Raw genomic sequence first — 13,433 nt, forward strand, 5'->3', positions numbered from 1 at the left:
TAATAATCACTGTATGCAAAGTTTAAACCGACTAGTCAAAAGATACAATAGAGTTTAAGTTAAAAAGAGCTACATCCTATCTCTCAAAGATTTCAAAATAAAAGCCTCTAAAGCAAATACAACAAAAGTGAGAGGTAACTACAATAAAAGACAAAAGTAAAACTCGAGTCATCATCCGCTTTGTCACCATCCGTAAAAATCACTGAGATGGGTTGCAACTTACATATAAAAAATAACAAATATATATGGTATGAGAATCGGAGATTCTCGTTATGGTAACAGTGCCCAATAAATAAGATATACAGTTTTAGAAAGCCAAAAGCAATCCTAGAATTTTCCACCACATACATCATATTAAAAAATTTACAATACATTTTAACTTAGGAATTTTCTACTCTAGTAGTCACCACGCACTGTCCCACAGTCTTTGCCAACTTATACTCCATGTACCAAATGACAGACCCCAAAAATTTTAAAAGTGGGGGCAAAAATATGTATACTAAAATAAAATTTGTTGAACATTATTAATTATATGGAGATATAAAAATTAAAAAGAATTAATAAATACTTTCATTCTTAAAATGTTATTTATTATATATTTATAAAAATTATTTCTAAAATTTGAACTTAAAATATTTTAATTATAATACATAATTAAACAAATACAAAAAAATTTTATTTGACATTATATCAAAATTAAATTAAAAAATATATAACAAATTTAATTATTTTAAAAATAAAATATATTCTAAATTTATAAATTAATTCATTTATTTCAAAAATATATATGCAAGTACATATAACAAAATAAAAGATTAAAAAAAAGTAATACAGATGAATAAATTGAGAATAAAATAAAATATATAAAGCTATGAAGAGAATGAAAAATTAGATTAATACCTAAATTATAATAGTTTGAATTAAAATTTACAATTAAAAATATCAAAAAGAGAAACAATGAAATTGAAAGATACATAAAGAGCTATATAAAAAACATGAAAAATTTGAAATTTATCTTTTGACGAAAAGAAGATGACCACTAGATAAGAAATAGAAAGAGAAGATTAAAAATATGAAACTAAGAAGAGGATTTAAAAGAATAAAGAAATGTCGACACAAGAACTAAATTTGATTAGGTTAACTAATAGTCAAAATGATAAAAAGATAAAAAAGTAAATTTGAGGCTTTAGCCAATTGAGTTTAGTTTATTTGTAATAAAACCATTTAAAATTTGAAGTGGGGCACATAACACATTATATATAACTATAATTTAAAAAAAATTGAAAACATAGTGGGGCAAGTGCCCCTCATTGTTGTTACTGGGTCCGTGCCTGCACGCACCGAACCTCCTCAATCCCAGTAGAAAACACAATTAAATGCAGACAAGTAAAACACAAGTAGGTTGTATATATAGCAAGTAACTCAAGTAGCAATTAGACATGTTACACAATTAGGCATAATGCAAGTAATTAATCCAAACAAACACATAGGATGCATATGATGAATGTTTGTCCTAATTGGCCATAATATCACTTGTCGGTTCAACTGCCAACCCGACACATCCCCTTGGAATGTCGCATTTCTATCACGTATATAAATATGCGCCCTGGTATATAGTGTCCTAACTCACTTGTAACACCCCATCACCCTAACCTTACCTTTAGCCGTAAAGCAAAGGATAGCAAAGTGCCACGATAGTTTTAAAACTTATAATATATAATATATATCCAAGAATTTATATAACTAGAAGCCCGATGAAGGAATAAAAGCTCAAAATCGCATAAAGCGGAATTACAAAATGCAAAGCGTTCACACACGATAACTAAATGCGTAGGTAAGAACAGAACATGATATAATATGTATAAAACCTTGTAGATAGCTCCAGGATACACAAGGTAATAATATGTATCTAAGTATGATATACCAAAAAGAGGACTAGTCACAACCTGCGAAGTTTATGCCAGCTAGTCAAACTAAAATATAGAAGAGTTTTAGAGGTTTAAAATAGCTTATACAACTTATCTCTCAAATCAAGCCTCTAAGGTCATATTATAGAATACAAAGGGTGAGAGAATAACTACAACAAAAGTAAAGCAGAATAATACCAAGGAGAAATCATACTCCGCTCTGTCACCACCACGTAACCATCGAAGTGGGGTACGACCTGCATCTGAAAAATAACAACAGAATACGGTATGAGAACCAGAGATTTTCAGTATGGTAACAGTACCCAATAATGTAAAATATAAGATTTTGGGATGCCAGAGGCAATTCTAGAATTTCACATCGATACAGAATATTCAAGTTTAAAACAAAAATAAATAACGTAAATCAAACACCATAAACAGGGTTATCTAAACTTAGGAGATTTCTAACTAATACTAATCATACCGCTGTATCTCACAGCCTTCGCCAACCTAACTTAACTTTCGCGTGATCCCATCGCCACTGCCTACTGAGCCTCCTCAATCCCAGCAGAAAACACAAGTAATGCAGACAAGTAAAGTACAAGTAAAGTACATGTACAGCAAGTAGGACAATTAGCAAGTAAACATGTGGTTCATTTAGGTATAACATAAATTAAGCAAAGCAAACAAACAGGTAGAAGATGCATATGATGAATGCCTTTCCTATTGGCTCGTGATATCCCTTGTCGGTTCAAAATGCCAATCCGACACATCTCTGGGAATGTTGCTTTTCTTCCACGCCAGGAATATAGGCCCTGCATACTCATGCAACAGAGAAATCTGCTACGCCAGGGATATAGGCCCTGCACACTCATGTCACAGAAAAGGTTATCAATCATAACTTCATCCTAGGGATATAGTGCCCTACACACTCTTGCAGCAGAGAAATCTGCCATGCCAGGGATATAGGCCTTGCACACTATCTTTCAATATCCATCAAATTCATCATTTCTTTTCAAATTATCAGCTCATCATAACCATTATCAACTTTCCATTTCATCATAATCATTCTCCTTTCTCAAAATCTCCTCAAAGACATACTTCACAATTCAACAAACACTAATTTCGTCCACAACCTTTTATAACCTAAGTCATCGGCTCTAAATTCATACTGAATTTCACTAATTTGATTCACCATACTATCTCTATCAATCTTAGGTCTAATTACTAGTTAGCAATCTTAAACAGTAGATAAAGAAGTTTGGAAAGTTAGAAAATCCTTGAAAAGTGAAGAAAAATCATTTTTCAACAAAACAGGGTCTGTGTGTACGCACGCCCAAGTGTGTATACGCACACTTCAAAATTTGGATCATTCCACGTACGCAAGCATGGGCCGCGTACGCTTGAAGGCCTGGCAAAGATGCACGCCTGCGTATGGGAGGTGCCCGCGTACGCATGTACCTCAGGTTGCAGAAATTTCAATTTTAAACACCAAACTTTAAACGTTCATAACTTTCTCTACAAAACTCCGTTTTTCTCAAACTTTATATCATTTTAAAGCTCTTGAGATCACCTTTAATTTAAAACAATTTTCAACTAATTTCAAAAAGATAGGTTCAAGTTATGATCCGTCAAAATTCAGGAAAAATCAAATTTTATACAAAAACATTAAAGTTCTCTAATTTCCAAATTCCATAACCAAACCAAACCAAATCATACCCAATTTCAATACAAAACACTACCACATACTACATGTTACTATTCTATTGCACTTCAATCAACTCAACATCCATTTAACTCAATCTTTCCACCATAATTCAACAAAAATCCATAATCCATAAATCAATATCTCAACCTTAACAAATTTCACACAATTAACTCTTGATTAGCCCCATTCACCACCATTCAATATTAACACCAACCACAATATTCAAAACCCAATATCATCATCAATATTAATCACCACCCATCAAAATCATATTTAACATCAATATTCATCATATTTCATATATCACATATTCTAACACTCCATGTCATCCTCCTCATCATCAAACATAATTTCACATATAATTAATCATACATAACCATCATTCAATCCTATCTTAAGGTCAACTAGCCTAAGTGTCTAGAAATGTTACATATTATACAAAAGAAACCGAAATCATATCTTGACCAATTCTCAATATACACCAAACACCAAAACAAAGTCACTGAACTCGATCCAAAAGCCTCAAACCAACTCCAACAAACACCAAAACTCAATCTAACATCATAAAACATACCAACATCAAACATAGGGTTCACAAAAATAACTAAACACAAGGGTTTAGTAAGATCTTACCTTACTCAATAGCATTAGGAACAAAACCCAACAATATTCCAATGCTAGATCACCCCTAAATAAACAAAATCACAAAATCTACTCAAAAATCAAACGTAAAAATATAAAATCACTTAGGGTAGAAAAATGAAGTAGGAGTTACAAGTTCTTACCAACAAAGCTTAGTTAAAAATGATGGGCTCGGCGAGAGCAACGTGTGGTCGTAAACGTCTCGTCAATCGGAGCTCCGTAGCTCAAGTTATGGCCAAATGAAGGAGGAGATGAATAATGAAATCTCATTCTCTCTTCCTCTCTTCACTTCAGCGCCCCCTTTCTTTGTTTCTAGGGTAAAATGAACAGAATGCTCATTAATTGGCACTTATATATGTTGGGCTTAGGTCTAACTTGGGTCTAGTCCAACTCGTTAGTATTTTAAGTCTGTTTGGCCCACTTTGGGTCAAAACCTTGAAGATGAGCCCGGTTTTTAATTCTAAATTATTTTTGTCCTTTCAAAACAATAAATTCTATTTTCAAAATCTTATTTTTCTCAATACGTGGTACCGATCAGACTAGAGCCGATACTGCCAGCTTAAGTGTCGGCACGCATTTTTACAATTTTTTCGTAAAAGATACATTTTTCACTCAGAAAAATTCATTAAATTCAAATTTCACCTTTTTATTTTCAAAATATCATTTCTATATTTTTGAATCTATTCCAGACAGTTAAATTATTATTTTATTAAAACGGTTATTCCGGTTCTTACATCACTCTTACGGGATATAGTGTTCGAGAACACTCTTCTGACACGAAAGGATGCGAATGGGAGACTACCTCAAACCCCACATCTAAACGTAGGTGGAAGACTGCCTCAGTCCCTATGCTGGTGCCGCAACCTTGACAAGAGGGATTAACCAACCGTCATTACCAGGCACATAGCAACTTACCAAATATATCATATATGTCATTCATCTCAGTGATCACTTTACTTTATAAATCATCATTAGCTTTCATTTCTCAATTTATCATTAACATAACACTCCACAAATTCACTTTAATTATTCTATCCATAGTACTTCACAAACCTAAGTCACCCTCTCTAGACTCATAACAGAAGTATACTTTTAATTCACTCAGTACACATCTGCTCGTTCTAAAGTCTAAACACTAGTTAGGGGATCTTAAACAAGAGTTACAGAGGTTTAGAAGACTAGAGGAATAGTTGAAAATTCAAAAATTTATCTTTTTCAAAACAAGGTGGTCAAGCGTACGCATGCCTTCCGCGTACACATGATTTGAAAATTTGAGAATGTTGCGTACGCGAACTACATACCTTCCGCATACGCGAGAATATTGGACAGGAACATCTGCCTGCGTCGCATGACACTTCTGCGTACGCATGGGTTCAAAAAAAGGCATTGTCGCGTACGCATGCCATCTGCGTACACGAGAGTACTGGATAGAACCATTTACTCGCGTACGCATGAATACGGATTTTTCTAAAAAGCTGATAAGTGCAGAAAATTCAGTTTTTTACACAAAACTTCAAACGTGTATATTTTTTCGTAAAAAAATATTTTCCATCTGTTCTTCGAACGTCATAAACTACATGAATCCAAATTTTATTTAAGATCAGTTTCACAAAATTTGAGAGTTTGAAAATCAAATTATAGCCCTTTAAAGTTGGTTAGAAATATTTTTTCACCAAATGATACCAAAATCCTCTAGTTTCAAAAACTCTCAATCCAATTCAAATCCATCTATACCAATTTCAAATTCTAAATACTTTTACACATTTTCAAGCACTCATCCATCAATTTTCGACCATCCAACACCTAACAATTCAATTTCAAACCATGTCAATCAGCAATTTAAAATCCAACAAAATTTCACCTATTGAGTACCAAACCCACATTACCATCAATCATATAAACTCACATTCACACTCAACCAAGATACATTCACAATCCTCAATACCAATCAACCATTCATACGATTCACACTTATCTTGGGACTACTAGCCTAAATTTCACACAACATTACATATTATGTAAAAAAATTTGAAATGATACCTTGGCCAATTTCTCCCAAGTATCCAAACAAGCCACCAAGCCGCAGCCACAACGTTAGCTCAATTTCAAGTAATCCAATCACCAACTCAAACTTCAATTAACATGAATTTAATCTAATTTCATTCAATTTACCAAAATCAATACTAAATTTCAATAATTTCAACAAACTACAAGGGTTTAGAGTTTTTTTTTTATCTTACCCACTGATGTTTGGGATGAAACTCAATAATTAGCCAAGCTAGATTACACCCAAACTATCAAAATAATGAAAATCTCAATTTCCCAAAGTCAAAATTCGAATTTGTGCTAGAATAAAGAACTAAAGAAAGGAATTCGAGTTGCTTACTACTTTGTTCAAATAGAAATGAAGAGCTCGACGAGATGATCGCGTGGCTGCAAATGGCGCACCAATCAAAATTCCAAATCACAAGATATGATCAAAAGAAGAAGAAGATAAATAATACAAGGGTTTCACTCTTCTTCTCCCTTCTCTCTCACCTGGCTGAATGTTTTTGTTGTGAGTGACCATTGTGCTAAACTTGGCACAATGTTGAGGGGTTACTCAATGAGTCTTGGGCTCAATTATGGCCCAAGTCCGTTTGTTTAGTCTATTAGTCCAACTTTAGACTAAAATATTTAAAATTAGTGTTTTAATTCGTATCTTAAATAATTTGATCTCTCAACTATAAATTTTAATTTCTTAACTTTATTTACTCATAACTTAATTTTTCTTACTCACCGTGCCTTACAAATTAAGCCAGTCGCGTCGTTTTTTAAATTTTTTTCCTTTAAATTTTTTAATTTAATATTTTTATCATTTTCAATCTATTTCGGATAATTAATTTTTTTATTTTAATTAAACAGTTAATTAATTTTTCGGTTCATACAATTCTCATCTTAATTATTTACGATTATGCTATGTTTATACTAAAATTAATTATCAAAGTCAATCACTATTATAAAATATATGTTAAAATATTAATACAACTTAATTAGAAGTATGTGAATAAGAAATATGTGAATAATTAAGATAAGTGTTTTATTTTCTTAATAAATAATAGTCTAGATTCAACTTAATAAATTGTATGGTTATTTAATATATCTGAGTATTTATTATAGAATATTATTTTTTATTATTTTAATTCTTTTAACACCTATAAATATTCGTTTATATTGTATCATTCCACATAACTTGAATACACACAAATCTTTTTTCTATTGCACTCTCTTACCCTTTTTAATATGGTATCAGAGCCATAGTATCCTCCTTGAAGAGAATATGTTATTTTCCTTCTGGTGAAATCACCTGCCATTTTTCCTTGTTTTTCGTCACTCTTTTGATGCTTTTCACCTCATCGATTATTAGTCTATCTTCTTTGTCTTGTGTCTTTTCGAGTCTAATGAATCAAACACCACTGTCATTCGCAGCTTATTTATTCTCATGAAGAAACACTACAAGATTAATATTTATTTATGGGAGTATTTTAGTGAAGGTTTTTAAAAACCTTCACAATACATTTTATTTGTGGCAATTTAAAAAATCTCCACTCCTAAAATCCTAATTAATTAAAATTCAAAATTTTAAAACAAAATTTCATTTTCTCTTTTTACCCCAAATGAGAGGCGCTGCCGCTGAGTTAACTGAGGGAGAAACCACGAAACCCTAAGTTTTCTACCACCATTTTCGCCACCATTTCCGTTGCCGTTTCTGCCGCCGGCCGCCGTTATCACTGTCGTGCCTGTTGTAGTAGAGAGCTTCTGGATCGAGCCACCTCTTCTATCAACGCGTTTTTAGATCTGTTCTCTCTATACTGTCGTTGCTGCCACTGTTGCCACCGCAGTTTCCGCCGCCGTTGCCGCCACAATTTCTACCGTGGATGCCACCGTAGGTGCCGTGGTACAACGCATTTTTAGATCTGTTCACTCCCGAGCTTCTTCTTCAACGCCGCTTTCTCTCACTCCAATTCCTTTGAACTGCCGCGCCGCTGGTACTTCCTTTTCTTCTTCTTCTCTATTAATTTTCTGATATTTCTTCTTTATTAATAATAATTTTTTTCTCTGTGTCGTCTCCTCTGTTCTGTTGCAACTATTTTACAGGTATCTCCTCTTGTTCTTCAGTAATGTTTAACTGTTTATGTAGTTTATGTCTTGGCTTGATTATAGTTTTAGTTTGATTAAACTTTATTGTTGTTTTGATTACTAATTTTGTTCTTTATTGTTATTGACTGTCTATTAATAATATTGTATCACAAATTAGTGACCATTGTGCTTTAATTTTAGACTTATATATTATTAGTGATTATTATGTTTTAATTCTTTGTAGACATCATTAATTCATTATCTGAACAAAATGGCATTATTTGATTCACTGTTTTCTGTATAGTGTAGTGCAAGGTCTAATGGTTTTTTGGATTGGTCAACAAGATATTCTTATTTGATTCTCAGGATTTACGGTTTAGGTCCCATGTGCTTCTTGAAAAATTAGTTTCTATTTTCAAATGTTCTTTAACCATATTGGTCTCGAGGCTCTTTAATCTATGCATTAATTTGAGGTTATATACCTTCCATTTTGTTAAATCAATTATTTCCTAATCATTGTATTCTGTACTTATCTTCATCATTGTTCATCACATTTGTGTTTGTCAACAGGCAATATGTTATCTATCATATATTTTTACTGCTTCACTGATTTAGGTGAAGAGGAAAAGTAATTTTTCCCCCTAATTATCTGAAGCAACCAAACTGATGTTTACAATCAATAACATTTTTTAGGCTTAGGGAACTAGTTGTTATGGGAACGTGAATTCATGAAATATAATTTTGCATCTTTTGAGCTCGGAAAATTTTATATTCAGCTTCTTCTCTCACGTTCTACTATTTATCTTGTACTCGCTTCTCACTTTTCACTGAATTAGGCTGAAGAGTGTTATCTATCACTTTAGAGGAAATAGAGAATTTCCTCGGCTAAGAATCGGTTAGTTTTGTTGCAAAGTTGTTTCTTCTTTATCCCTAAATTTTATTATTATCACCATCATAATTATATTGAATTTGTCTCCTGTTAGGGATTGGAAGGCCTCCTAGGCAAATGGATCCTAAAGCATTCTTGCTTCAAAAATTCAATGTGACAGCTAGACAACAAGTAAGTTATCATACATTATTAAATGCATTTTGGGTTCCAATACTGTAACAGCTAGACGCAGTATTGCTCCTCAAGTTCTCAATTCAGTGCAATTGATGTCCAAGTACTATATTCTTAGGTGCTCTTGGAGCATGATGTGTAAGTTGGCATTCTGAAAAACATCATTACTTTCTGGCATAGACAATTGTGAATATGTTATATTGGCAAAGGGTTTTAATGAGTGGAAAGGAGCCCTAGGACTTTTAATGATTCCTTTCAAATATTGATTTTATTTGGGATAGGATTACCATTTTGGATTCCCTATGACGAAAAGCTCCTGCTTAAGGGTTTTTTGGTTTTTCCCTAACTTATGCAAAGGGATAATCTAGCATTGTTACATGGCTTATCACTTTAGGTGTTAATCATATATTTTTGTTTTTATATGAGGATGTCTCATCCTCTTCTGTATCTCTTTTTGATAAAATCTTCTTTTTAAATTATTTACTGTTTTATACATGTGCTGCACAGATAGCAAATCTTTTGGATTGCACTTCATGGTCAGGGGCTGGACCAGGGTTAATGAATGCAGTTACTCAAGGTGCTCTGCAGTACACAATTGGAGTAATAATATTATTGTTGCAATGCATGCTGAATTTGCATTATTGCAGCATAGTAATTCTCTTTTCTTTCTTTTCTTTCTTTTAATTTATCTAGGATTTTGTAGAATTCCAATGCCAAAAAAGTGAGGTAGATTCGTGTAGTTTATATTAGAGATATAAATATTCATGTCATACTTTTTATCGCATCGAAAGGTTTAGAGTTTAATACTTTGTTATTTCAAATTAAATCATGAAGCATTATCATGCACTGTATGTCTATATTAGATTTGAGATGGCGTGAGGTAAAGAAGGCAATTCCGCTAAAGAAAAGAAGAGGAGAGTTTGATAATAACATGGAAGAAAATATTAGCGACAGCAACAGAAAGAAGACGAACAAAATCCAGAGTCGTAGCAGCAGAACGAAGACGACTAAGATGAACATGGCGTGGGAGCAAGATGAAGACGCAATTATCAAAGATGAAGAAAAAGAAGCCGAGGAAGAAGTAGTAGCAGTAGATGAAGAAGAAGGTTTAATCCATGTTTAATCCATGGATATTTTCTGAGTATATGGGATGATGCTCTTCTACTCCCTTCTACTCTCTAAGGTTTGTACTTGTACCCTTTTCAATTTTAATGTTAATTATTCTTAGCCTTTTGTATTTGTTTTTTTATTGCTTTTCAGTAGTTGAAATAGAAAATATGTAATCTACAGATTCAAAAAAGAATAGAAGAAATGGCTAGTGTTGGTTTGGACACTAATTCACTTGAGATATATATTTATGTACATAGTGTTCATTAATTATTATATGTTTAATACATGTTATTTTTAATATTTTGTTGTTGTAATTAATGTGATTGAAAAATGATGGTAATGTACTATATTGATTTTGTTTTAAAGTATTTCTTTTGTTTAAATATATAATATTTTAATTTTCTTCTACATTTTTAATGTCTTGTTTAAGTATTTCTTTTAAATATTAAATGATGAGTAGTATAATAATGACAGGTTTGTGGAGGTTTGAAACCCCATAGAATAGCTGTTTTTTTTAAATGTAAAATTTCTTTTGTGGGGGTTTTGAACCGCCACAAACATTAACCAAGAACTGCCACAGAATGCCAGCACAGAACCTCCACAAAAGGGATAGAAAACCGCCACTAAATGACATTGTGGGGGTTGTGAAAAATCGCCACAAAGGAGTTCGTGGCACCTCAAATTTTGGAGGTTTTTGAAACTGCCACAATTTTTTTGTGGGGGTTTGAAACCTCCACAAATAGGAAAAAAAACCTCCACAAATAAACAAAAATCTTATAGTGAAACCATATATTTTTTGTCACCTTCTGGCAGTTCGTTATCCTCTGATATTTTACCATCACTTTGTAGTTTGCCACTTTTTTGGCAGTTTCTTCTACCCTTTCCTTGCGGCCGTTTCGTATGTGCTTTCTTGCGGCAGTTTCGTCTGCGCTTCCCTTGCGACAGTTTTTCTGTGTTTTTATTGCAGTACGTAGTTCTGTCTGCGCTTCCTTTCGGTAGTTTCATCTGCACTTTTTTTAACAGTTTCATCTGCGCTTCCTTTCGACAATTCTATCTGCACCAGTTTATGCATTTTTTCTTTATTTCATTGTTTTAAATAAGTTTCAAACTCAAGTTGTCACTTGAGGGGGATGTTAGAATATATTAGGATCAATTAGCATTCATTAGAATTATTTTACATATTTAAATATTTATTATAAAATATTACGTCTTTATTATTTCAATTCTCTTAACACCTATAAATATCTGTTTATATTGTATCATTTCACATAACTTGAATATACACAAATATTTTCTCTACTACTCTCTCTCACCTTTCTAATAATAAGATTGAAACAAGTATGACATTTTTCAAACTAGATTTCAATGAGATATACATAAAAATATAATTGAGTATATCGTCCTGTAAATGTCTTGACTTATTTCAAAATTAAATGCGCTAAAGTTATAGCTGTTTAACGATATGTTCATGCATTTAATTTTTATTTTCCTTGTAGCACGGTTAGGTCAATTTTTAACGTCAGTTGTCTATATTATAAAGTTGTATATATAACGTTAAATAATGCTGTACATCTTTTTAGACAATAACAATTTAGTGGGAGTTGAGATAGTAAGTTTATATTATTATTATATTATTGTTAAAGAATTATTTTATTTGAATTTATAAAAAAAATATAATATAAATATTTTTTAATAATTTGGTTTTTATTTTTATTTTAATAAATTCAGTTATTCTTGTTCAACTAAATAGGTAAATTATGTTTTAATTACAAATTCAAGTGTATTTTGGTATCATTATTTTTCTCTTGAAATAACTCTAAATTTATTTCAACTATTGTTTTTTTTTTAATGATATTTTTGTTCTATCTCATCTAAGTCACTACAGAAAAAAAAGTCTATGATCACGGTAAAAAAACGTGACTATAGCTAGTAAAAAGGGTGACTATAGATCTATGATCACAGTTTTTTATCGTGGCCTATTCTATTGTGGCTATAGGTTTATGGTCACGGTTTTTTTATCTATGGTCACAGTTTCTATGGTCGCGGTTACAATTTTCAAATTCTGGCACTTTAGACCACGTTTTTTCACTGTGACCATAGATTAATCTATGGTCACGCAAAAAAACCGTGAACATAGCCTCTATGATCACCCCTTTTTAAAACCGTGACCATAGCCTCTACGATTTTCACTAGTGAAGTATGACTACTCATACTTTGTTAATTATCAAAATCACATCCCAAAGCATTGAAAATTGTAATTTAAATTTTTGATAAAGTTTCAAATCTTGCAATATTTTTTTTTTTTTTTTGGGTATTTATTTTCTTTATGATTCCACAATTAAAATATTTTTGGGAGATAAAAAGTTGATCGTTCGTTGAGAATATTGAGTTTGAAAAAAAGATAATCAATAAATTATCCTAAAAGTAAACTCAACACCTCAAGAACAAATGTCATTTGATATATCACTCAAGAAAATTATCTCATTTTTATGTGAGATATATATTAGTGTTATGAGTGAAAAGTTTAAATATTTGAAGCTCGTCTCATTAATTACCTGAAAGTAAATTGATTAAATGGATAATATGGAGATATAAATTAAAGTATGTTTTATTGTAAAATCGTTCCATTTAAAAGTGAAACATTGAATACAAAGAGACTTTTCTTTTAGTTTTACAAAAAAATTTATTTAGGACTATAATGATATTGATGATGATATATTAGATCTTGAGCTACAATATATAAATATAAGGAATTATTTCTCAATAGCAATGTTGACGAGATCATTAATATGAGATATATAGACACATGAATTTTAATTATATATGTTTAATTTATTTTTGACATATATTTATATTTTAAGATGTATTTTATGTTATAGAAACTAAT

The 13,433-nt window shown here is 31.6% G+C and overlaps 2 protein-coding genes across 5 annotated transcripts in view; one reads left to right on the forward strand and one right to left on the reverse strand.

Moving 5' to 3' along the window:
• The window catches only part of LOC107634174, a 33,098-nt gene that overhangs the window by 13,726 nt on the left and 5,939 nt on the right, over nt 1-13,433 (reverse strand). The gene's annotated exons all lie outside the window — the stretch shown is intronic.
• On the forward strand, nt 7,880-10,767 carry LOC107629589. 4 transcript variants are annotated; one of them, XM_021118117.1, is made up of 5 exons: nt 7,880-8,285; nt 8,395-9,271; nt 9,360-9,436; nt 9,944-10,013; nt 10,300-10,767. In XM_021118117.1, the coding sequence occupies exons 3-5, from the start codon at nt 9,383-9,385 to the stop codon at nt 10,557-10,559; spliced, it is 384 nt and encodes a 127-aa protein (XP_020973776.1). In that variant the 5' UTR covers nt 7,880-8,285; nt 8,395-9,271; nt 9,360-9,382; the 3' UTR covers nt 10,560-10,767. The 4 variants fall into 4 exon arrangements, with proteins under 4 accessions (XP_020973776.1, XP_016187891.1, XP_020973775.1 ...); XM_016332405.2 differs by having other exon boundaries at nt 9,213-9,271; XM_021118116.1 differs by having other exon boundaries at nt 7,880-9,271.

This window comes from Arachis ipaensis, chromosome B03 (assembly GCF_000816755.2).
Source record: "Arachis ipaensis cultivar K30076 chromosome B03, Araip1.1, whole genome shotgun sequence".
NCBI classification, from domain to species: Eukaryota; Viridiplantae; Streptophyta; class Magnoliopsida; order Fabales; family Fabaceae; genus Arachis; species Arachis ipaensis.

Bases quoted from the DNA above. Each gene is read 5' to 3' on its own strand.
- LOC107629589 (XM_021118116.1), top strand. From the start codon at position 9,383: ATGGATCCTAAAGCATTCTTGCTTCAAAAATTCAATGTGACAGCTAGA. The intron at 9,437-9,943 runs GTAAGTTATCAT...TGTGCTGCACAG, and splicing joins ATGTGACAGCTAGACAACAA to ATAGCAAATCTTTTGGATTG. The intron at 10,014-10,299 runs GTGCTCTGCAGT...TGTCTATATTAG, and splicing joins AATGAATGCAGTTACTCAAG to ATTTGAGATGGCGTGAGGTA.